The 25,675-nt window shown below is 36.8% G+C and overlaps 1 protein-coding gene across 8 annotated transcripts in view; it reads left to right on the top strand.

The window, feature by feature from the left end:
- The window catches only part of SEPTIN7 (septin 7), a 58,518-nt gene that overhangs the window by 15,845 nt on the left and 16,998 nt on the right, over positions 1 to 25,675 (top strand). For 2 of the 8 annotated variants that reach the window (XM_036429870.2, XM_036429874.2), the window contains exons 2-6: positions 887 to 891; positions 2,373 to 2,475; positions 8,579 to 8,685; positions 21,637 to 21,737; positions 23,139 to 23,273. In XM_036429870.2, coding sequence (XP_036285763.1) covers positions 887 to 891; positions 2,373 to 2,475; positions 8,579 to 8,685; positions 21,637 to 21,737; positions 23,139 to 23,273 — 451 coding nt within the window. Of the gene's footprint in view, positions 1 to 886; positions 892 to 1,612; positions 1,649 to 2,372; positions 2,476 to 8,578; positions 8,686 to 21,636; positions 21,738 to 23,138; positions 23,274 to 25,675 lie in introns of all 8 variants that reach the window. The other 6 variants (XM_036429875.2, XM_036429871.2, XM_036429877.2 and 3 more) reach the window with 5 other exon arrangements.

The following is a 25,675-nucleotide window of genomic DNA, read 5'->3' as shown; positions in this document are numbered from 1 at the left end:
AAAGAGAAACGTGCAAATTGGCCATCACTTCGTTATGCCCATCAGCCAATCAGAGTAAGTATGCAAATTAACCCAACAAAGATGGTGGTTAGTTTGCATACGCAGGCACAGAGTGAAGATTGAAGACAAAGGTAGAAGGAAGAGGGAGGGAAAGCAGAAAATGGCAGCAGCGAAAGGGAAAGCGTGGGGCCGCAGCAATGGGGGAAGGGAAGTCTGCCCTGGCGGGGTTTGCTCCCTTCTCTGCTTCGCTCAGGCCCTATTCTTGTAGGAATCTTCCTGCAAAAGGGCCTCTAGTTTCTCATAACACTTCAGGTACAGGGCATTTAAAAGGTAGGAGGTTTTTTGTTTTATATTTCTTTTTTAAAAAGTATATTTTACTGATTTTTTACAGAGTGGAAGGGAGAGAGATAGAGAGCTAGAAACGTCAATGAGAGAGAAACATTGACCAGCTGCCTCCTGCACACCCCCCACCGGGGATGTGCCCACACCCAAGGTACATGCCCTTGACCGGAATCGAACCCGGGACCTTTCAGTCCGCAGACCTATGCTCTACCACTGAGCCAAACCGGTTTCGGCTTTTTGTTTTATATTTCATCAAGAGAACTGCTGAAAATGAACTAAATTCACTGGGCCTTGTATCCCTAAAAAAAAAAATATATATATATATATGCCTTTAATTTATTTGTAATTTACCTCTGATTTGTTGAATTACATGTAGCTAACTTTATTTTTTTCCTATCTTTTGCTATGTTCCATTGGATTCCTCTCCTGTTTGGACTATATATATCATGTACAATTCTTGGAATTCTTCATTTACTGTTCCTTTGTGGATCTGTTCTGTTGGAATTTGGAACACTGGAATGATGGAAATGTGTTCTTTACAAAGTAGCTGTGAGTATACTTGATAATTTATACAGAGACTTTTTTCAGTCTAAATTAACTTATAGTTGGATGAAATATAAGCCAAGGAAGCCTTAATTTTAGCTGTACACATTGTAGGCTCTCAGATTTTTTTAAAAAATATATTTTATTGATTTTTCACAGAGAGGAAGAGAGAAGGATAGAGAGTTAGAAACATCAATGAGAGAGAACCATCTATCAGCTGCCTCTTGCACACCCCCTACTGGGGATGTGCCCGAAACCAAGGTACATGCCTTCAACCGGAATCGAATCCGGGACCTTTCAGACCGCAGGCCGGCGCTCTATCCACTGAGCAAAACCGGTCCCGGCTCAGATATTTTATTTTAAAATAGTGTATCTGATAAGTATCATAATTACATTTAAAATTAGGTTTTCAATTTAATTGGCTTTTTTGTCTCAACATTTGGCTTAAAAAATAGTTTTTAACTTTTTAATTAGAATAAAAAAAACAGTAAAAGGTTATGGATAGAATATTAAACTACATATGTGATACTAGTGAGGAATGCAGACTGTTGTTAAATCCAAATGTGTTAAGTTAATGCTTTAATCTCACATGAGGTTTTTAAATGAGAATTTAAATGTTACAAAAACTTTTAAGAGAAATGAGTACCTCTTAGGAATATTTTTGCAATTATATTTTAATGATGAATAAGACCTACCTCTAAATAAAATTAACTAAGACTCTACTCAGATGGCCTGAACTATGGACAGTTTTTCTCACCAATGGGTAAGTTAAAAATCAGACTTATTCACTACACCAATTTAGAAATAAGTTTCTTTGAATTACTCATGAAACTATTATATTGAGGTCATCAGAAAACATAAAAGTTATAAAACTGAATTGTAATTTAAAACCAGGATAAATCTGATTTCCCTGATAATAGAGGCAGCAGGATCATGTGAAAACTTGAAGTAACATAATTCGGTCTGGTATAGTAGCATGAAATATACTGCTTATTGATTAACACTGGGTCATAAGAGCCTTCAAAAATTTGTGGAGAAATTGTTTTATACTCAACTTTTTTTTTTCATGCCTGTGGTAATTAGTATGAACAAATGGGATAATTAGAAGAGTTCTTAGTATAATTTTAAGGGATTTTATATTGTGAATAATCCTTTGTTGTTTCTTTTTAAGTTGATTGGTCAGAATCTTATTGTGACTAATTCACTATAAAGTGAAATCTTTGTTCAGAGACAGGTTTTCTTTATTTTTATTTTTATTTCCTTGGGTTTTTATAATTGACTATTATATTGTCAGTTAACTCATGCTTAATTCATTTTGTCCATTGCTGCAGTTAACCAATACTTCTGTGATACCATTAGAAGTCTTTTATTTGCCATGAATAATAGTTTGTATCGCTTTCAAAACTAGGTTTATGAAAGGAATTTGAAATGTGTGACAAAAGAGTTTGTTGATATATGAATAACTTGGCCCTTTTTTCTTTTCTCAGCAACAGAAGAACCTTGAAGGCTATGTGGGATTTGCCAATCTACCAAATCAAGTATACAGGAAATCAGTGAAGAGAGGGTTTGAATTCACACTTATGGTTGTGGGTAAGATATGATTTCTCCCTAAAATTGAGTTTTGATCTAAATTTTAAACTATTAATCAACTCTGGATGAATTTAAGAAAACAATAGTCCAAAAAACTGCAGGGATCCTGTGTTATATTTTCTCTTATTATGTGAATACATTTTAAAAGTTAGCTTGGTATAACAGGATTTATATGTTTTCTTGTCTCCTTTTTAAAGATGACACAGTTTTGGAAACTAAAAGTTGACAAGCAGTTGGGAGGAGGTGGAATAGAACACTAGAGGAGTTCTGTTCACTTGGTTATGCTACAAGAAGAAAGAGCATCTAGTGATTACTTATTTCTCCAGGATAATTTTTTTTCTGTGGTTTATATTGCTAAGTTGTGTCATAGCACACGAGCATTTAACTTAAACAGAGTGCTCTCAATTTAAAAAAAAGAAGGATAGGGTACGAAGGATCATAATCATGCAAATTATTACCACAGGAATTCATTCCTTGAGTGTACGTCCTGGAGTGAGTGAAATATGAATCTCCTTATTCTTTAATTCAGTCTAATTTTTCCTGTGTTTTATTCTGTGAATACTTATCCTGCATGTAGCCAATTTTAAGAGATTGTCAATGGTTACTTTGATATTAGGTTGGTAGCATCATCATTGTATATGAAGGAACACATTACCATATGTAAATGAGTAGACTTAAATGACAGTCTTAATCTTAAATGACTATAATGTTTTCATCTCATATAGGCTGATTTTAGAACAAATCCTAAGTATGATGCAACTTTATTGTATTTGTCTATACTTTGTAAGAAAGTTAAAAGCAGGATAATGGATTAACTGTCCTTGACAAAGAAAATTGAGTTGATACTGGACCTTTATGTTGTATGCATTAATTTTTGCTAATATAGTCAACCCCTGGTATTAACTTAGATTAAATTATGTATAAAACTAGAGGCCTGGTGCATGAAAATTCACCAGGGAGGGAGGGGTACCTCAGCCCGGCCTGCCCCCTCTCACAGTCTGGGAGCCCTCAGGGGCTGGAGGTGACCCGGAGATCAGGGGAAAGCAATGCTCCCATCACATCTCTGCTGCTGCCACTGCCAGCAACGCAAGCCTCGGCTGACCCTCATTACCTAAGCCTTGGGCAGCTCTGGGCAGCTAGGCAGCCACCATCTGAGGCACAGTCAAGCCTCAGACCAACCCTGGGCAGCTGGGGGCTGAGGGGACTAAGGGACTCCAGAGGCAGGCATGTGGAGCGGTGGGACCCACCCACCTGCCGCCCCAGCGGGAGCTAAGGGTACTGGGTGCCGCTATCTTGTGGCTGTGGGTGCTGCTATATTTGAGAGTATGTCAATTAGCATATTCCCTTCTTATTGGCTGTGGGCACTGCCTTCTTTGTGAGGGCATGATGGTCAATTAGCATTTTCCCTCTTTTATTAGATAGGATACTCCTTCATTAAAGGGGAAAATATTTTTATCAGTTGACCATAATACTTTAGTTAATTAACTTGCCTGTCACAGGTAGAGTAGAAGTATAGTATGCCTAGCTTCCAAATTGCTGCTGTGGAATAGAAGAGAGTCTAGCTATATGGATAAAACTTCTATAGAACCTTCCTTTTCTTCCATAAGTTGGAAACATGATCATTATATGTGAAGAAATAGTACATTTACATATGTAATGTTAGTGATCTTAAATGACAAACTGTAGACAAGTATAAGATCATTTTTTTAATTTGTAAGAGAACTTCCAGGGTCCCATTATGATAATTATAATGATTTTCAAAAAGTTTTGATATTAAAAAATTTTTTTAAGAGAGTAAGGGAGAGAAAGAGAGATACAGAAATACTAATGAAAGGAAGCATCAAATTGATTGGCTGACTCCTGCACATACTCCTGCTGGGAATTGAGCCTGCAACTTGTAGCATGTCTAACCACAAACTTCTTGGTGAATGGGTCAACACTCAGCTACTGAGCCACTCCAGTCGGATTAAAGAGTAATTTATTGAACATATACTTAGTAGAATAATATTGGCATATGCAGGTCAGATGGAGTTTTAAATGCCTGTGAGATTTTTCTAGATAAAATTATATATTTTTAACTGTTACCTCTTACCTGAGGATATGTTTTCATTGTTTTCAGGGAGGGACACATATACACACACACTTGGTTGTCTCCTGTATGCACCCCGAGAGGGGATTGAACCTGCAACGTTTCACTTTGTGGCCAGAGCCACACCAGCCAGGGCCAGATAAAAACATTTAATATTCATATTATCTTGATCAGAAAAAATATGTAATCTCTGAATGTATCCTTTTGTGAACTACAGCTTTTTTGTTTTTATTGATAAGACATTTAGGTCTCTAATTCAGAAAAATATGAAATCTGTCTAGCTTTTTATTAAGCATATTTACACAATTAACTATTGTGAATGTTATAACTATGCATACTCATGTTTTTGTGTTGTTGGTTGTTTTTTTTATTTAAAGAAATACATATTCATACAATCACCAGTGTACTTCATGCAACTTACCACTGTCCTTGGTGTATAAATTTGGGTATATGAGATATATAGGTCTTGAAAGAATATATGAGTCATCTAGTGCATAAGATCAAAGTCAGCCCTTCAGCTTTAAAAGGCACTCTTGATGTCAGTTTGTAGAATGTGCTCTCTGCTCAAGAATAGATCAACTCCCTGTTTCCCCTCTTCTATCCAAATAAAATGTTTTGAGGTGTGTTTTTTTTTGTTTGTTTGTTTTTTTTGTTATACTCCTGTGTGGTTTGTTTTTTCCCCCTGATCTCGCCTTTTTCTTACCCTCTAGTGTGATCATTAGCCTTTAGCTGCCCTCTAGTTTTATAGAACCCTCCACTGTATTCCCACAAAATCTTCACTTTTTCTAATTCATATTTTTTTAATATATTTTATTGATTTTTTACAGAAAGGAAGGGAGAGGGATAGAGAGAGAGCTAGAAATGTCGATGGGAGAGAAACATCGACCAGCTGCCTCCTGCACACCCCCCACCAGGGATGTGCCTGCAACCAATGTACATGCCCTTGACCGGAATCGAACCTGGGACGTTTCAGTCTGCAGACGGGTGCTCTACCCACTGAGCCAAACCAGTTTCGGCTCTAATTCATATTTTTCAAAACTAATCCTATTTCCATTCAAACTAAAACTCAGTGAATGCTGGCCACTACTAGAAAGAAATTAGAGGAAAAATGTAAATCTCTCCACCCTCCCCACCCCCACCCCAGTATTAAAGACTAAGAGTGTTTCCAAGAATGCTTGATTTTATGAGAGGATGTTTATTGAATGATCAGTTAGACTTTCAGGCAACAACATGAAGAATTTAGAGGAACGTGGTACGGAGAGCTGTTAAACAGTACCTGTTGATTTCAGCTTTTTTTTTTTTTGCTCCTGAACCTCAGTGCACAGTGTCAGCACATCAGGGCTGTAAGACGTTACCTTCATTTTCACACAGGCTTGCAAGTTGTCGGAGCCGCGGTAAAGCTTCAAAAGAGCCGCATGCGGCTCTGGAGCTGTAGGTTGCCGACACCTGCCCTAACCTGTGGTCAGCAAACTGGCTCACGAACCACATGTGGTTCTTTGGCCCCTTGAGTGTGGCTCTTCCACAAAATACCACTAAAGAGTCTGTTTTGAAGAAGTTACGTTAGAAGAAGTTTAAGTTTAAAAAATTTGGCTCTTAAAAGAAATTTTAGTCGTTGTACTGTTGGTATTTGGCTCTGTTGACTAATGAGTTTGCTGACCACTGACCTAGCCTAAAGAAAAAAGTACAGCCAAAATTGGTTTGGCTCAGTGAATAGAGCATCAGTCTGCGGACTGAAGGATCCCAGGTTCGATCCGGTCAAGGGCATGTACATTGGTTGTGGGCACATTCCCAATGGGGGGTGTGCAGGAGGCAGCTGGTCTATGATTCTCTCTCGTCGATGTTTCTAACTATCCCTCGCCCTTCCTCTCTGTGAAAAATCAACAAAATATTTAAAAAAGAAAAAAGTACATTTATTTATTTTTATTCTTGACAATATTACAGATGTCACCCATTACCCCCTATTTTGCCCCCTTCCATTCAGCCCCAGCCCCACCCCAGACATTCACCCACTAAGGACAGTGCATTTTAAAGACAAAGTTGTGATCATCCATTTTAAAAATAATTAATCATAAGCAAAATTTTCTACAGAGACATTTAGGTTTTTCCTCTCAAATTGGGCTATAAAAAGAGTACTTTTATTTGAGTATAGCAAGAAATATCATAAATCATAAATAAATATCCTCCTTAAGACCTCCCAACTTTTGATGCATAGCAAGTGAAAACTTTTAACTCAGTGAATGAGGTAATTATTGAGCAGCTGGTTGGAATGTTTGCTACTAGCTACACAGCAGAATTACTACTTAGCTTTTAGTGGTGGTGGTCAATTACTGTAATTAGAATATGTAAACCTTGTTTAAATAATTGTAGAACAAGGTCATAGGGAACCTGTTTAGCTTGCGTTTTGTAATTATCCTGTACATCATCTGTATGTTGAAGGATACCCTAATAGATTTTGAGGAGATGAATTTTTTAGCAAATTCCAGGATATATAGAATACCTTGGAAATAATCAGTATCTAATGTAACCTAAACTATTAGATTAAATCTTCAGAGATAAGCATATAAAAAAGCAAAACAAAGACTAATACCCTCCTGGATAACTTATTTTTATCTACCTCCTAGGTGATATCTTTTCTCTATTTAACTGAATAAATCTGTACTTTTAAATTTCCCACCTGTTAACTCTCACCATTTGACTTAATATAAAATTGCTTTTATTAAAGGTCAGTAAAAGGCCTTCTCATTGTCCTTTGGCCACTTAAAAAAAAATCTCTTATTTGGTATTATTGACCACTTTTTTTTTTGTAATTCTCACATTTTGTGATACTGCCTCTTGGTTTATCTGGTTCCTTAGATTTCTTTCCACTAATCATCTTTTTTTTTTTTCTTTTATTATTATTATTTATTTTAATCTTTATTGTTGAAACTAACCATCTTTAAATGGTGGGACTTCGAAACTTTGTGAGCAAACATCTTATGGATGTTTTATTCTTAGGCTTGAAATGTAATATTTCTGAACAGTGATAAAATATCTATGGCTTTCATGGGCTAAAACTCAAAGATATGATCACAGTATATAAGTATTTAATAAATATCTGAAAAACGTTTATTTAGGGAGGATTTTTTCATTTATTTTAAATCAAGCATATTATTCAGATTTATTTTTAATCAAACATATTTCGATTATTTCCATTTTTTTAAACTACTTGGTTTATCAGTATCTGAGAGGCCTGTTAGTCTTTCATTGTGTGCTCTTGTAGCGCCTTGTGCAATCTTCTTTGTACCATGTTTGAATTAAATGGTTCATTGTAGGTTTCTCCCAGCCAGTGTGTATATGTGTGTGTGGGGGGGGGGGGGGGGGGGGAGATTCTTTTCCTAGCTGTATGATTTCTTGCTTTAGCCATTCATTAATTATTGCATTTTTACTTCTATGTTTTATTTCGCTAAAGCAGCTTTATACAATCCAGTGTTTTGTTTATGCCTAACTTTGACCTCTAGGGGATACATTATTGTTAAAAATGAAGGCTATTGCCCAGCTGGTGTGGCTCAGTGTTTGAGCAGCGACCTATGAACGAGAGGTCATGGTTTGATTCCCAGTCAGAGAACTGGGATAAAATATGCATGGCTTTTGGGTCTAGGCTCGATCCCCAGTGGGGGGCGTGCAGGAGGAAGCCCATAATGATCCTTTTTCACCATTGATGTTTCTATCCCTTTCTCCCTCTCCCTTCCTCTCTCTGAAATCAATAAAAACATTTTTTCTTAATGGAAGCTATTGATCAGGTACATTACTTTGTAAAATTATAAAACTAAAAGGATTCCTTGGAAACGGGTCTAATTTGATAAGAAAATGAGGACAAAGAGCTTACTCTAATAGGAAATCTTTATAGTATATTTTCTAATGTCACATTTTTGTCCCACCAAGAATATAGCAAGTTTAATTATAGCATTGGTTGAATAGTAAAGTCGATAATGTGGCAGAGTTTAACAGATTCCCCCTCCTCCCTGTTTCTTTTAGGTGAATCTGGATTGGGAAAGTCAACGTTAATCAACTCATTATTCCTCACAGATCTGTATTCTCCAGAGTATCCAGGTCCTTCCCATAGAATAAAAAAGACTGTACAGGTATGCGTATTAGTTTTATTAATTGATAACAAGCTGGAATAAGTTAACATACAAAATCACGTACTATAACTTTTATTATGCTTCCCTAAAGGTAGGTTTCAGAGTTGGCCTCAGCCAATGTAAAGTGGTAAACATGTTGCTAAGAGAGAAAGAAGTGTAGCTAATTAGAGGAATTACCTTGATTAAAACCAAAATTTGACCTGAAGACCCTAATAGAAGTTACACTGTGATAATTATATGAGTAATACTCCTAAAGTTACGCTAAATAGTAAGGTAGGTAGCTACTTGCTTTATGGGGCTATTTAAGTTTGAATGAGTTAAAGTAAATAAAATTAAAAGTTTAATTTCTCAGTTCCAATAGTCACATCTCAAGTATTCACTAGCCATATGTGGCCAGTGGCTACTATTTGGGCAGTGAATGTATAAATTTTACCATTACAAAAAGTTCTGTTGGACAGTAGAGAAAACATGACTCGGAAAAGCCATTATTATTTAAATACAGTGTTCTGTGTTCAGTGGTAACATAATACCACATGGTTGAATGGCAGTAGCAGTTCATTAAGGCTCCCAAGCTATGTGTGGTCTAGTAATTTTCAAACTTGCTTATGCATTCAGATCACTTGGTAAAATTTAATTTCTGTTCTGTTAGGTCTGAGGTGGGCTGAGATTCTGCATTTCTAACAAAATTCTAGGTGATGGCAGTGGTGATGCCATATTGCTTATATAGACTCTATATCTGTCTGCACTGTCCAGTACAGTAGCATTTGCCACATGTGCCTGTTGAGCTCTTAAAATATGGGTAATCCAACTTGAGATGTTATCCTATCTAATAAAGAGGTAATATGCAAGTTGACCATCACTCCAACACACAAGATGGTTGCCACAAGATGGCCAGCAGGGGAGGGCAGTTAGGGGTGATCAGGCCTGCAGGCGAGGGCAGTTAAGGGTGACTGAGCCTGCAGAGAAGGGCATTTGGAGACGATTGGGCCTGCAGGGGAGGACAGTTGTGGGGGGACCAGGTCAGCAGGGGAGGATAATTGGGAGCAATCAGGCTGACAGGGGAGGGCAGTTAGGGTTGACCAGGCTGGCAGGGGAAGGCAGTTGTAATCAGGCTGACAGGGGAGCAGTTAGGCATCAATCAGGCTTGCAGGAGAGTGGTTAGGGGTGATCAGGCAGGCAGGCAGGTGAACGGTTGGGAGCCTGCAGTCCTGGATTGTAAGAGGGGTCCCACATTGGAGAGTGTGCAGACTGGACTGAGGGACACACCCCCTGCACGAATTTTCCTGCACCAAGTCTCTAGTGCAAGTATAAAATACACCTCTTACTTTGGAGACTTAGTATGTAAAAGTGAATGTAAAATGTTTAATAGTTTTTCTTATATTAAATGCATTTTGCAATGATAATATTTTGGTTATTTTGGGTTAAAAAAATACATTAATCTATTACTTTTTAAAGTGGCTACTGAAAAATTTAAAGTTACTTTTGAAGTTTACATTACATTTTTGTTCGGCAGCAGTGCTTTAAATCAGTGGTTGCCAACCTTTTGCACCTCACAGTCCACCAGTGATCCACTGATTGGCAACTGCTGCTTTAAACTGTTGATTGAAAAAGTTGTTGGTGGAGTGATGCAGCACATAAGCAGAGAGGAGGGGCATGGAGCAGGCTTTACTCGGTAGTGGTTCAGAAGCTGGATTTGGAGGATTGGCAGAAATTATCTCAGTGCACAAGATGGAAGGACAGTCTGGAAATTTAGGGCAGAAACATATATTATCAAACTGCAAGATGCAGTGTATAAATTATAACCCTAAGACTTAATTCTGTGACATAAATGTTTTATTTATTCTTTTTAAAGCTTTGCTGCTGGGAATATTTTTTTATCCTTCATAGAGCTTGATTTCCAAATTACCTGCAAAAAAGTGTGTTCTAAATACTTGCTACTACATTGTTTATTATATTCAGTATTGAATATTTTAACTGTAAGCAAGAAGTTAAACTTTTAACTTTCTTAATGTAGGAATTCAAATTCAAGATCAGTAAATGAAGTACATAGAAATGTTTAAGGAACCCCAGTGTAGATTCCTAGGTTTGGGCATATCAATATATATAAAAACCTAAGCAACTGGTTGACAGGTTGCTATGACATGCACTGACCACCAGGGGACAGATGCTCAATACATAAGATCAGGCTCCCTCCTGTCTGGATCAGGCCTGTGGGGATTGGGCCAAAACCCGCTATCCAACATCCCCCCGAGAGGTCAGGGATTGTGAGAGGCCATAGGCCAGGCTGAGTGACCCCACTGGTGCACGAATCTGTGCACTGGGCCTCTAATTTAGTATAAAATATCTGTTAGCCCTATCTGATTTGGTTCAGTGGATAGAGTGTAGGCCTGCGTGTTCTATTCCAGTTGGGCATGTGGCTGTGTTGTGGACTCAATGTTTCTTTCTCCCCCTCTCCCTGCTCTCTGAAATCAAAAAAACATATTTTAAAAACTAGATCTGTTAAATCTCAATGTTCCTTTACCTACCAAAAGTGTCTTTGGTGAGTAATGCTAGTGTGGTTTTCTAAATCCTCTTAGTAATTCTATCACCTAACAAAATGCCAGGCCTGCAGTAATACTTAAACTCACATAATGAGTCATTATCATCTTCTAGGACTTAGGGGTGTCGAACTCAATCAGAGAAGGGGCCAAAATCTAAAATCCAGCCTAAATCGCGGGCCGAATGGTTTACTGAACAGTCATAAACTGTCATTGTGATGGAAACACAGCGGAGTGCAGTGATGACAGCGCGGTGCGGGCCACATTGCAAGGCCTGGCGGGACGGATTTGGCCCGCGGGCCTTGTGTTTGACACATGTGTAATCTAGGTAGTATACCAAGTACTTTAGATACATTAACTTACTTAATTCTTATAAGGACTTTATAAAGTAGGTGGTATTATCATCTCCATTTCACAAATGTGGACATTGAGGCACAGAGATGCTAATATGCCTAAGATCATGTAGAGTGACAGAACTAGGATACAAATATTAGCTGTCTGATTTAGTCTGTATTCTATCAACCTGTACTCGCTCTCTATTGTAGATAATAGGAGCTAGTTTGATAGATTAACTTATTCTTAATAAATGGATTAGCTTTTCCTTTCATCCACCCCTTTTTAAATAATGTTTGGTCCAATAAATTACCAGTTTTCTTTTGGCTTATTTCACCTTTTCCTTTAAAAATATGACATAAGAAAATATATTCCCAATTAGGCAATTTAAAATGAAGAAGAAAAAATGATTTGATTAGTGAAGTTATTTCTTCCTCATAGTTTTGTATTATGTGAAAGTAGTTTAAAAAACATGAAAATGCATCTCTAGGTCATGAGGCTGATCTCTCTGGTGCTGTGCTAGCTAGTAAGGGATACTTGAAGAGGGGTTTTTGTCATTGAACACACAGGGTGTTTGCTGTTGCTTACTAGAATTGAATTTACAAGATGGACTCGGAGTGTATTAACTTTAAGTACCAGGCTTGAAATTCCAGTAAACTGCTGGGTGGATGAAGGGAGCCAATTAATTCATGAAAGGTTTGTACCTTACCATGTTTTATTCCACTATGTTTAATAAACAGGAAATAAATAATATCTCTAGCTCTCTTGATTCCCTATGCAGTGATTTTTACTAGTGTCTAAACAGGTGAGAGTATCATCCTATGCAATCTTAGGAATTCAACACACAGAAATCTAGTTTTACATACTCTGCAATGAAGTATTTGTCCAAACAATGAGAGATTGTTTGTAATGTAGGTATAACTGCTTATTCTGTAATTGTTTACACAGTACAAAAAAAGTATATTAAATAGGATTCGTAGACAGTTGTCATCAGTGATTCCCCACATTGTGAGATTGAATTTTTTTCCTTTTATTATATCTTCTTAATTTTATACAGTGAGCATGCTTTCATCATTTTTTTTTTTTAACACCTTTCAGAAAGGGAAAAGTAGCATCAAAAGATAAAAAGTAGCTATGGTGGGGTTTGGGGCAGGGTAAAATTTATACTAGGGCAGTTCAACAAAACCTATCCTCTAATATTTCTGTGCCAAAAATAAATTTGCAAAACAAATCAACAGATTTATTTAAAATATCTATAGCCGCCGAAACCAGTTTGGCTCAGTGGATAGAGCATCGTTTGCGGACTGGAAGGTCCCGGGTTCGATTCCGGTCAAGGGCATGTACCATGGTTGCGGGCACATCCCCAGTAGGGGGTGTGCAAGAGGCAGCTGATCGATGATTCTCTCTCATCGATGTTTCTAACTATTCTTCTCTCTTCCTCTCTGTGAAAAATCAATAAAATATATTTTTTTAAAAATACTTTAAAATATCTATAGCCATATGGTACTGTTGACCCTAAACCAGCTGCTCTTCCCATAGGTTCTTCCATCTCACTACATTCAACTCTACCTTTCCAGTTGCTCAGACTAAAAATCTTGGAGCCATTTTAATTCCTTTCTTCCTTCTAGTTCACATACAGTCCATCACAGCATATCCACAATCCTACCACCATTTTCCACTTTCCTAGTATCCATCATCTCTTTTTCTGGATTATTGCAGTAGCTCTCCCCTACAACCCATTTTCTACACTGGGCTTTTTCTGCCTATAATACTACCCTGTTTCCCCGAAAATAAGACAGTGTCTTATATTTTTTTCTCCCAAAGTTGCGCTAGGTCCTATTTTCAGGGGATGTCTTATCTTTCTATGCGCTAGGTCTTATTTTCTGAGGGTGTCTTATTTTCGAGGAAACACGGTAGTAAATGCCTCCTAATCTCTGCCCCCAGCTCCAAATGTATTAGCTCTCTGAGGGTAGAGACTTCATTCTATTCACTGTTATAGCTAGGTTCCTAGAACTGCATCTGTCATATGTTAGCATTCAGTATTTATTGAGTGATTGAACAAATGATTTAAGCAATTTATAAATGTTTAATTAGGATATTTTTTAACGAGGATATTTGAAGTTTTGTTAATTTTTGCTTTTTGTTCTGTGAAGTCCTATAAATCCTTGTTATAGATTAAATGAAATAGTTTTAAATTTGAGGATCTTTATTATTTTCATCTTATCTCAAGCAATATTTTTAAAAATGTAATTTTTAATTATTATGTACCTTGTATATTAAAGGGCACAAATTTAAGCATAGAGGTTAATGAATTTTTGTGTGTATTTTTATATCCACGTAATTACCACTCTGATTAATGTATACATTTCTAGCACCCCAAAAGGCTTCCTTGTGCTACTCTCACTCAGTATTACAGCCCAACCCTAAATAGCACCTTTTTTACTTTTCTCTCTATAGATGTTCTTGTTCATTTAAATATTCTTTTTGTGTCTGATTTCTTTCACTGGAGATTATGTCTGTGGTATTTATTTATGTTGCATAGCAATAGGTTTTTCATTGCTGTATAATATTCCATTATAGAAATATTATAATATTCCATGTGGGAATATATTCTTTCTATTGTAGATAAGCATTTGGATTTTTAGTTTTTGACTAATATGAATATTCTTATACATATCTTTTGGTGAACATAGGCACTCATTTTCCTTGTGAACCTTGTTAGTGTGTAAATAAAGGTATTTCATTGTTTCACTTTTTACATTTTATTTCTTGCAGGATTGAACATGTCTTTTATACTCATTAAGTGTTCAGATATCATTAAAGTGCTTTTACCATCTTAATATGACTATTCTTTCCTTCCTTGATCTGAAGGAGTTCCTTACCTGAATAATAGTCTCTTACATTTCAGAAGTTACAGATAACTTCTCAGACTAGCATCTGTTAAAGACATTGGGAGAAATTCTCAATTTATTTTGTTAGAATTCTTTTTGCATTGGCCCATCTCCAATAATCTGTTCTAAGCTCACTTGACCTTCCTTTAAGGTAACACTTCAGAAATATCTTCTTTTGCCCTGGCCAGGTTGCTCAGTTAGTTAGAGCATCATCTCTATATGCCAAGGTTCTGGGTTTGATCCCTGGTCAGGGCACGTACAAGAATCAGCCAATGGTGCATAAATAAGCAGAATAATAAGTCAATTTTTCTTTCCTTCCTTTCTTTTCTTCCTCTGTCCCTCCCCCGTCTTAAAATCAATAACCTGTTTTTTAAGTGCCATCTTTTATTGTGAATATTTTTTTTATTACTAGTTAGATTTTTAAGAAAAGGGCCTGTGTACCACTGTAAGACCTACAGCCTCTGAGATCTGGGTTGATCCAGACTTAGAATCCCAGAGAAGTCCTTTTTCTTGGCTGTAGCATAAAGGTATTCTTTGATATATGAAACAAGTTGTAGATTATCCAAACTCTTCCCCCCTTACCCAGGGGAGAACACTACATGTGCCAAGTCATTCAGCACAGTTAGAGGATAGAATGTAATTTTCTTTTGCAGTTGACTGGCTCTTCACCAAACCCAGTAATCTCTCAGATAATCTGCTCTTGAAAGCTCACAAATTCTCTCAGTGGTCACGAGAATTATATCCCAGCTCAGACATATTAGACCATAAGAAACATACAATTCTGAATTTCAAAAGGCATGTCTACAATTTCCCTGACCTGAAGGCTTTCTGAAACACTTTTCAACTGTCAAAAAAAAGGACGAGGAGGAAAGAAAAATCCTGTGATGTGGCAAATAGGGAGTGAATTTTAATAAACCACAATTCCACCCTAGCCAGTTGGGCTCAGTGGGTAGAGCATTGGCATTTGGACCAAAGGGTCTCAGGTTTGATTCCAGTTAAGGGCATGTACCTTGGTTGCACACTCCTCCCTAGCCTGCGCCCTGTTTGGGACTTGTGCAGGAGGCAACAAATCAACTTCTTTCTCTCACATCGATGTTTCTCTCTGTCTTTCCTTCTCTCTTCCACTCTCCCTAAAAAACCAGTGGGAAAATATCCTTGGTGAGGATTAACAACAACCAAAAAAAAAAAAAAAAAAACCAAAACCCACAAATTCATTATCTCCCTGAGCACTTTACTTATAAGAGACTCATATCTTAAAAAGACATTCCTGCCCTAACTAGTTTGTCTCAGTGGATAGACTATCGTCGGTCTGTGGACTGAAAGGTCCCAGGTTTGATTCCTGTCAAGGGCATGTACCTTCGTTGTGTGCACATCCCCAGTAGGAGGTGTGTAAGAGGCAGCTGATCAATGTTTCTCTCTCATTGATGTTTCTAGCTCTACATCCCTCTCCCTTCCTCTTTGTAAAAAATAAAACATATATTTTTTAAAAGACATTCCTTCACATTCACAGTCTTGGAAGAAAGGAGAAACTGTCTACACTGAATAGAGAGATTATTCTGGTTTCCTATTATATATAAGTGGTTCCAGTTTGAGTGAAGCTTTCAGTATTAGATAGAATTCTGACCTTCTATCTTGAGTGTCTTGGCCGGGAACTCTGCTATTCCAAATGTGAGCTGACACTTTAGTCCTGGAGTTCTTTATACCAGTGGTTTTCAAACTTGAGTGTACATCAGTTACCCGGAAGGCTAAACCAGATTGCTGAGTCCCCCCCTCAGAGTTTGCTGTTTTCTAGGTTATAGTTTAATGAAGAAACTCTCCTGTTGATGTTGTTCCAATGTTTGTTTGTTTTTTAACTAGTCACGGAATATACATTTGAATGCTTGTCACATACCAGGTTTTGAAGCTAGAGTAATGATAACAGTCAAAATCCTCAAGGATCTCACAGTAAAGTGAAGGATATAGTGATAAAGATGTTGCTATAATCTGCTATAAAGGTGACCTTGGCGAGGTAGATTTTAGTGAAGAGTATAGTATGAATAGTAGGCAATATGCCAGTGGGCTGAAAAGTGAATGGTAAGTGAGGCAGTAAAGATGGGATAGCTGTGAAGGAAGGAATGAGATGTTAGAGAGTCACTTGGCTTTTATTTCCAAAAAAGATCTGAGGATGTTTATAGCCTCTGAAGAATCATTCCCTAAGGGATGAGAGGTTGAAGATACAGGGGAAATAGTCTAAATGGTTTTCAAGATGACTCTAAAATGGGAAGGTATCAGATTCCTAGCATGGATTGAGAAATTAGGCTTAGGAAGAAAGGGATCTATTCCACTGAAGGAGGGAATAATCAGGGTTGCTTCAGATAAATTGGGGCACTCATCTTCAAGGAGAGATAAGGTATTTTTTTGTGCTTGATGGCAGAGATATTTGGCTCAAGCATGGGAAGAGCCATACTAGGAAATGAGTCTCAGAGTAGGAGATGGGGGAATGAGGTGTGGTGGTTCAGAGTAGAAGGCAGAATTAGAATCCTATATAATAAAAGCCTAATATGCTAAGGGTCCGGTCATCTGGTTGGCCCTTCAACCAATCAAAGTATAACATGCTAATGATATGCTAAGGTTGCTTAACCACTCACTATGATATATTCTGACCACCAGGGGGGCAGACACTCAACGTAGGAGCTGCCCCATGGTGATTAGTGTGCTCCTTCAGGGAGCTAGAAGCCCAGCTCACAGCTGGCAAGAGCATTGGTGGCAGCACTAAGGATGTCCGACTGCCGGCTTAGGCCCATTAGTTGGACGTCCCCTGAGGGATCCCAGACTGCGAGAAGGCGCAGGCCAGGCCCCCTGAGTGCACAAATTTTGTGCATCGGGCCTCTAGTCTCTAGATAAACTTCTCAATAAACTAGATCTGGGTGTTGATAAGAAGAAAGTAGTCTTAAGGCATAGCTATTCTGTTGGTCATTGCTTCTTTTAGTTTCTTGAACATAATGAAGTATTTAAGATGATGTCTGTCTTTTAAGCCATTAAATATTAATAATTAAAATAGTTAATTGTGTTTGAACTAAGTGAAATATCTCAGCTTCAGGATGTTGAAGTCTGCAGAGCTTTAGCTATAATGTCGAGCAAGTGTAGCCATAGATAAGCTCTTGACAGAAAATTCAGCCCTAGCTAGTTTAGCTCAGTGGATAGAGCATTGGCCTGTGGACCAAAGGGTCTCTGGTTCGATTCCAGTCAGAGGCATATACCTCAGTTGTAGGCTCCTCCCTGGCCTGGGCCCTGGACTGGGTGCGTGCAGGGGGCAAACCATCGATGTGTTTCTCTCATTGATATTTCTCTCTTCTCCCACTCTCTCTAAAAATCAATAGAAAAATATCCTTGGGTGAGGATTAACAAAATAGATAAATGTATAAATAAAACATATTTTTAGAAAAGAAAGAAAATTCTAACATTTTTTAAGTTTAATTCAGTTAATTAAGCAATACTTTTTATTTACTATAGCAAAACATTCTTAAGCATTAGATTAGAAAAGTTTAGTGTATTTAACAGTGTTTTGAAAATGAAAGAAATGAATCATATAAACATGGAAGGTTTGACTTTTCCCTCAGATTGAAAAAAGAACAATATTAGAAAACAGTGCCTTGGATTTCTGGAATCTAGGAATCCAAAAGAGGCCTCAGTAAATTAATTGTACATAAACAATATAAGGGCTTTAGTTTTATTTTCCATAGAAAAACAGAAAATGCCCTGATTCATTCCTTCAGTATTAAATTATGCATTTAATCTTAGAGAACTCTTGAGTGATGCCATAAAAAAATGCTGATGTGACCTGCTTAAGTAAAGTGCATGGGAAAGTGGCCATTTGGAACACATTTGTTAAGAAAAGTTTGGAATTCCTGGACTTGCACTGATTTGTTTTTCCTGGATCCCATGGGGATACTTGCAGAATCAGATGATAGGATACAGTTGGATCCTGTGAAGGGCACTCGTTTACAGTTATGTTTTCTGGATTTCTTCCATATGTTGCTGTCGTCTCTGTATTTGTCCATGTATGGATACACAGAATTTCATAGGCCAGAGGAGAAAAGAAGCTATATAAACACTCTTTAAAGTATGTAAAATACAGATCTTTATTTTTCTTATATCAATAAACAAGTTGTTCTGCTGATTTTTTAAAATAAAGACAAGGAGACAAAGACCTTAAAATTTATTCTATTAGGATATGTGATTAATGTACAATTTATTACTGAAGGTTTAGTAATAAGGCAATCAAATAGTTTGAAGTAAAATTGTTCATATAGAACAATTGTATTTTTGCATTAGTTTCTAATACATAGTACTATGGATATTTCTGCTTCAATAACAATTTCCATTAACGAATGGCCTGTTTTTATGAAGGAGGTGGAGGTGAATTCAAGATATATAGAGATGTAAGATTTGACCAGATTGTCCTTAAAAAAAAAAAAAAAAAGATAATTGACATATAAACAAATTGTTCTTTGATTAGAGGATATATGAAATGTGCACTTGCTAAGCCACTTTTTTTTTTTTAGTTTTGATAATCGGACACTGATGACGATACCTGATTATTTTCTTAGTTATTTTGTCTCCCTCATATTAGAGTAACCTGGTATAAGACAGGCTGTGTTATCTTGGCTATGTGACCTGAAACAGTGTTCTCCCAAGTTGATATTGAAGATAACAAAAAAAAACAAAAAAAAAAAAAGAGGGGAGAGAGAGAAACATCAACAACAAGAGAGATTCATTGATCGATTGCCTCCTGCACACACCCTACTGGGGATCGAGCCCACAACATGGCATATGTCCTGATCAGGAATCTTAACTGTGACCTTCTGGTTCCTAGGTCAGTGCTTAACCATTGAGCCACACTGGCTGGGCTAGGACCCTTATATTTTGATGTTTATTTTTTTAATCTATAGGAAAAATTAATACTTATTAATATTTAATATTCATGTTGCCAATTATGTATAATTGAATTGATAAATAAATATGCTTATATTTGGGATGTGAGAGTTTACATCAGGATCAGAGCTGTCTGAAGACCATTGGTCTAAAGATAAGACCTTTGCCTCTTGTCTAAAAGAGTAGAAACTCCTCCATGGACTTGCATGTCATAATTTAGGAACTGTTTTCAGTTTTTAAAAAATTCTTTTTTGAAACTACTCTTTAACAAAATAACTTTTGATTTCTATAGAACTGCATTGTCCAATTCCATAGTCACTAAGCCACATGTGGTTATTTAAAATAATTCAAATTGAATGAAATTAAATATTCTGTTACTCAGTTACACTTTGTAAGGTCTAAGTAGCCACTGGGGCAAGCAGCCACTGTAGTGGACAGTGCCAATATAGAACATTGCAATTATCTCAAAAAGTTTTCTTGGATAGTGCTGCTACAGACTTTCTTGCTCAGCAATCTGTTTCATTTCCTCAGTCCCTTCATGCATCGGCTAGCATCTATAAGAAATGCCAAAGGAAAATGGAAAGACAACATCGGTTCTGTAAAGGAGCATCAAACTTCTTTTACCCAGAAATCAGTTTTCCTTTCCAAACTCTGTTAATCACATAAATAGTTGCAGTTGCTTTTCACCTGTTCGAGATTACATTTTTTCCTAAATTTGGTGGCATTTAATCTGGACTGTACAATGGCACTTACCACTCAAAGTTTTAATACAATTCTTGCCTCTTACTTTAGCCTTTAGGCATACCTGGAGTCTCTTGTTTTAATAAGCACTAGATGTAAATATACTGTACAATGAATGGGGGAATTAGTATTCTTTTCTTCACTTTATTTAGCAGCAGCATATGCCCAGGGTGAATGATTTATATGTTCTGATTGTTTAAGTCCAATACTCTCTCACATAGGTTTTTATAAATTCTACAGAGAATGGAAGATTTTAATCAGAGTTAGTAGGGTTTTACTCTACCAGAATATATATTTTTTAATTGCTGGGACTTTTGTTGATTGCTTTGGCCTAAATATGCAATACCACTTTAGAAAAGAAAACGATCTTAGCCATAACATAAACACGAGTGTAAATAATTACATACATGCTGGGAAAGATTTGGGAATGGTAATAAGTTTACTTAAGTAATTGGTTTAGACCACATGTGTCAAACACAAGGCCCTCGGGCCAAATCCGTCCCGCCAGGCCTTGCAATGTGGCCCGCACCGCACTGTCATCACTGCACTCCGCTGCGTTTCCATCACAATGACAGTTTATGACTGTTCAGTAAACCATTCGGCCCGCGATTTAGGCTGGATTTTAGATTTTGGCCCCTTCTCTGATTGAGTTCGACACCCCTAGTTTAGACCAACATAGATGGAGAACATTTATTGTGTTAGATTAAATGTACTTGTCTACCTAATCACAGTTGATCTCTTAATTATTGAATCATTCTAACACAGTCCTTATTGGTATTAATGGATGTGCATTGAGGCCATAAAAATATTATATGGCTTTAGTGATTATTACCATTTACCATGTTTCCCCGAAAATAAGACATCCTCCGAAAATAAGACCTACTTACAGGTTTCCTTCTGAGTGAAATATAAAGCATACCCCGAAAATAAGGGCCCCCTCCCCCCAGGCTAAACATGAGCGATTTGGTCCACTAATTCTGAAAGAAATGGAGTCACAAGAAATTCACCAGGAAATTCAGGAATTGGATTGTTATGATGATGTTCCAGATGATGATGACATGATTGTCAAAATGAGTAAATTCTTGATACAGTAGGATTCACAGTTTCTTTGGTTTGTGTTGACAACTACCGTACTACCGTACCATATACAGGTAATAAATTTCCTTTATTTTCATTTAACAATAAATGTGTACCGTATTCTTCTTCATGGAAAAATAAAACAACCCCTGAAAATAAGACCTAGTGCATCTTTGGGAGCAAAAATTAATATAAGATACTGTCTTATTTTCGGGGAAACAGGGTATCAGTTCCTTCTTTATACCAACTATGAGTCATAAATCCAATATTTACATCGTACTTTTCTTTCAAGTAACCAGGACTTTTTGTCCACAATAATGAAAATTTGGGGGTGGATAGATTTAGTTAGCAAAAAGCTTCTTGATTAGTTTTGATTAATGTTAATCTTCCTACAGCTTACCTTGTAGGAAACCATAGGTGTAATGTTGTATTAATTTCTGCACCAATTACTCTTACAGGTGGAACAATCTAAAGTTTTAATCAAAGAAGGTGGGGTTCAGTTGCTGCTCACAATAGTTGACACCCCAGGATTTGGAGATGCAGTGGATAATAGTAATTGGTAAGAAGCATTTGTTATCACTGCTTTTCATTATATTTGGGGTTCAGGGTGTTTTTAGACTCTTTCTCCTTAACATTTTAAAATTTTCCATCTTAGCAAAGGCCACTAAACTGTTCATACACCAACTTTGCCACTTGCCGTATTTTTCGGACCATAAGACGCACCGGACCATAAGACGCACCAGTTTTTAGAGAAGGGAAATGAAGAAAAAAAGATTCTGAAACAAATAGTGCCCTAAAATATTTTATGTGCATTAAAACCCAACATCACAGTCATAAACACATGTAATCAGCCCTGTAAAGTAAACAGCAGCATTTAGAACCATTTTAGAGCCGGGCAAGCACACAGAGACCACACAGAGCCGGGCAAGTAAAAAAACTTTTTTTTTTAAAGTATATGTGTAGGCTGTATTTGGACCATAAGACGCAGGGACTTTTCCCCCCACTGCTGGGGGGGGAAAAAGTGCGTCTTATGGTCCGAAAAATACGGTACTTTATGTTGCTTAATTTCTTTGAACAGACTTTCTTTTCTATAAAATGGAGATATTTATCTTTGATTTTTTTAAGACAAATTTAAAACATATATACAATAATTCTTATAAGAAATTTAAAACTTCATTTTTTACTATAATATTATATATTTGTATATGTTATTTTCTATCACATTCTAATTTATGTTTTGTTTTGGGGTATTTTTTTTTATTGATTTTTTGTACAGAGAGGAAGGGAGAGAGAGAGAGTTAGAAACATCGATGAATCAGCTGCTTCCTGCACACCCCTACTGGGGATATGCCCGCAACCAAGGTACATGCCCTTGACCGGAATCGAACCCGGGACCCTTCAGTCCCCAAGCCAATGCTCTATCCATTGAGCCAAACCGGTTTCGGCTATCACATTCTAATTTAAATCTGACTTTAGATCTTCAGTTTTCCATACATCATAAATGAAGAAAGTTTCCATGACACTTTAATTGGCAGTTTTAATTTTTTTTAGTTCCATTTTTTGTTTTGTTTTTTGAAGTAAATTTCTCTCAACTTTAAAAATATGCAAATAAATTCATCATGTGATTTCTGTATTGTATATAAATATAAACATTTCTTTGGATATAATTTTTCATATTGTAAATTGCCTTAGCATTGATATACTTATCGGTACAAAGATGATTATAATTTAGTTATGTTTTGACTTAAATATTCTTTTATTTAGAAAATTTAGAAATAATCAAGATTTAGTCAACATAATTTGTACACTTTAAATCAGTATATGTAGAATAATTTGATACATACTGGTTAGATTGATTTTGCCTATTTAAAAATATAGATTATTGCCCTTTAACAGTCATCATTTGTACATTTAAATGTAGAATTGCCACTTAATTATTTTGTTCATCTTTATTCTATAGTTGGCAGCCTGTTATCGACTACATTGATAGTAAATTTGAGGACTACCTAAATGCAGAATCTCGAGTGAACAGACGTCAGATGCCTGATAGCAGGGTGCAGTGTTGTTTATACTTCATTGCTCCTTCAGGACATGGGTCAGTACCTTGATGCTTCTGATAACCTTTTGTTTATTACTCAATTTTCGGTTCACATTTTAGTATTCCTTATATGTGTACACTTCACTATACTAATTGAAAAGTCCCAAATTCCATGTAAAAATGTCTTATAAAAATTTTTTTTCAGTCCTAGATAAACTAGCAATGATTTGACTCTGTAATTTCTCATGTATACTTTTTTTTACTTGCTTTCATAGAGAGGAATAGCTAATTTGGCTTTCTTTTGGACTACTGTGCCACCAATTGAACCACCCAATAAGGAGAAACAGCCATAGTAATTAGCTTAGATTATATTCTAAGAAACTCCAAAGATGTTTTTTAAAATAGATCTGAGAGAGAAGGTTACAGAAAGACAAAAATACCAAAGTCCTCACATAGCATTTCTTTGGTCACATCATTTAAGGATCATGGCATCAGTACTAACCTTCTACTTATACGGAGTTAATAACTAAGTATCTAAACATTCATCTGGTGTGATTGGTTTTTTTGTGTGTTTTTTTGTTGTTGTTTTTGTTAATCCTCACCCGAAGATATATATTTTCTATTGATTTTTAGGGCGAGTGGAAGAGAGAGGGAAAGACAGAAACATCAATGTAGTTGCCTCCTGCATGAGCTCTGACCAGGGCCTGGGCCAGGGGGGAGCATGCAACCAAGGTCCATGCCCTTGACTGCAATTGAACCCAGGACCCTCTGTTTGGCCCATAGTTTGATGCTCTATCCACTGAGCCAGACTGGCTAGGGCCGGTGTGATTTTTCTGTTTTCCAGCCTGCACTCTTTTTTGTTGTTTTTATTTCCTCTGCCATTTTGAGTAGATAGATATATGTATCGTTGGTAACTGCAGATGTTTATAATTACCCTCTAATCTTTTTCTGGTTAATAGATTCAGTGGTAGGGCCCTGACCTGTTCGGCTCAGTGGATAGAGTGTCGGCCTGCTGACTGAAGGGTCCCTGCTTCAATTCCAGTCAATGGCATGTGCCTTGGTTGCGAGCGCATCCCCAGTAAGAGGGTGTGCAGGGGGCAGCTGATTGATGTTTTTTGTTGATATTTCTGGCTCTCTATCCCTCTTCCTTCCTCTCTGTGAAAAAAATCAATAAAATATATTAAAAATAAAAAGATTCAGTGGTAGGTAATTGCTTTTAATCTGGGTAAATGGCTCAGAATAATTCAAGTGTCTTGATGATAGGAAACCCACCATCTTTCCACCAAAAGGAACTAGACTATTATATATCCAATATCCAAGTTACAGTAGTGTATACCAGTTCCTTCATAAGAATACTTCTCTATTTCCTGCTTCTTTCTCTACCTTTGCCCTTATCATTGTCTTGGTTTCGCATTATCACTATATAAAGCCTTAATAATGTAGCTTACCATTTTTTGCAGTAAGATTGTAGTGGTGCAAATATTTCATTTCAAATATTTGTCTACTATGAAGAAAGCACAAAAATTATCTCAAAGGCTTAAAAAAGTAATATTGCCTAGTCAGTGTGGTTCAGTGGTTGAGCATCAACCTTATGAACCAGGTCACAGTTCATTTCCTTGTCAGGGCCCATGCCTGGGTTATGGGCTGGATCCCCAGGGTGGGGTGTGCCAGCCAGTAAGTGACTCTCTCATCATATATGTTTCCGTCTCTCCTTCTTTCCCCCTCCTGAAAGCAATTTTTTTAAAAAGTCATCTCAGAAATACAACACAAACTCTAAGGCCTTTTATGAGTTCTTGTTAGCTTCTCCCTGAATTTATACATTTTTAATCATTCTAGTTTAACTTGTAATCATTTTTGTGGGGGGTTTTTTTCCTGGAAATGGACAGAGTAAAACCTTATCTGAGGTTGAATCACTAGAAATTGGTCAGTTTATATTCAGTTTTATTATTTTAGGTCTTTTGGGCTCTCTCCAAGATTTTGTAATTCTCATGAAATCACATTTCTTCTATTTCCCAGGGGGAAAAATACTTCTTAAAATTGCATGGGAAATAAAATTATTTTTAAGCAAAAATTTTTTGATATAATTCAAATGATGTTTAGTGGCTTTGGGCCATTCATTGTCATAGGAATGGGAGTTCAAAATGTTTATTTCTGATGTACAAAAATGTATCTTTGAATAGTTTCTCAGCTTAACTATTTTTGGAAATGGAACAAAGTTTTGTCCATTCATTTGTGCTGTTTAGTATGCATTAAGTGAAAGAATATGACACCAATTTTTATGTAGAGAGTTGTAAATCCCCTGCTCACTGCAGACTAAAATTCTAGGCAGTCTGATACATGAATAAGGGCCTATCCATCTTATAGGGCTAGTCCCTGGATTTCCTTTATAGAGGGAACCTGTTGTGGGAGTAATTATGGAATGTATTTTCAGTGCCCTCCCCACCCCGCTACCTCACCCC

This window comes from Pipistrellus kuhlii, unplaced genomic scaffold (assembly GCF_014108245.1).
Source record: "Pipistrellus kuhlii isolate mPipKuh1 unplaced genomic scaffold, mPipKuh1.p scaffold_m20_p_10, whole genome shotgun sequence".
In the NCBI taxonomy this organism is placed as follows: Eukaryota; Metazoa; Chordata; class Mammalia; order Chiroptera; family Vespertilionidae; genus Pipistrellus; species Pipistrellus kuhlii.
Note: the sequence above shows the minus strand (reverse complement) of the source record. Positions and strands in the feature narration are given on the sequence as shown.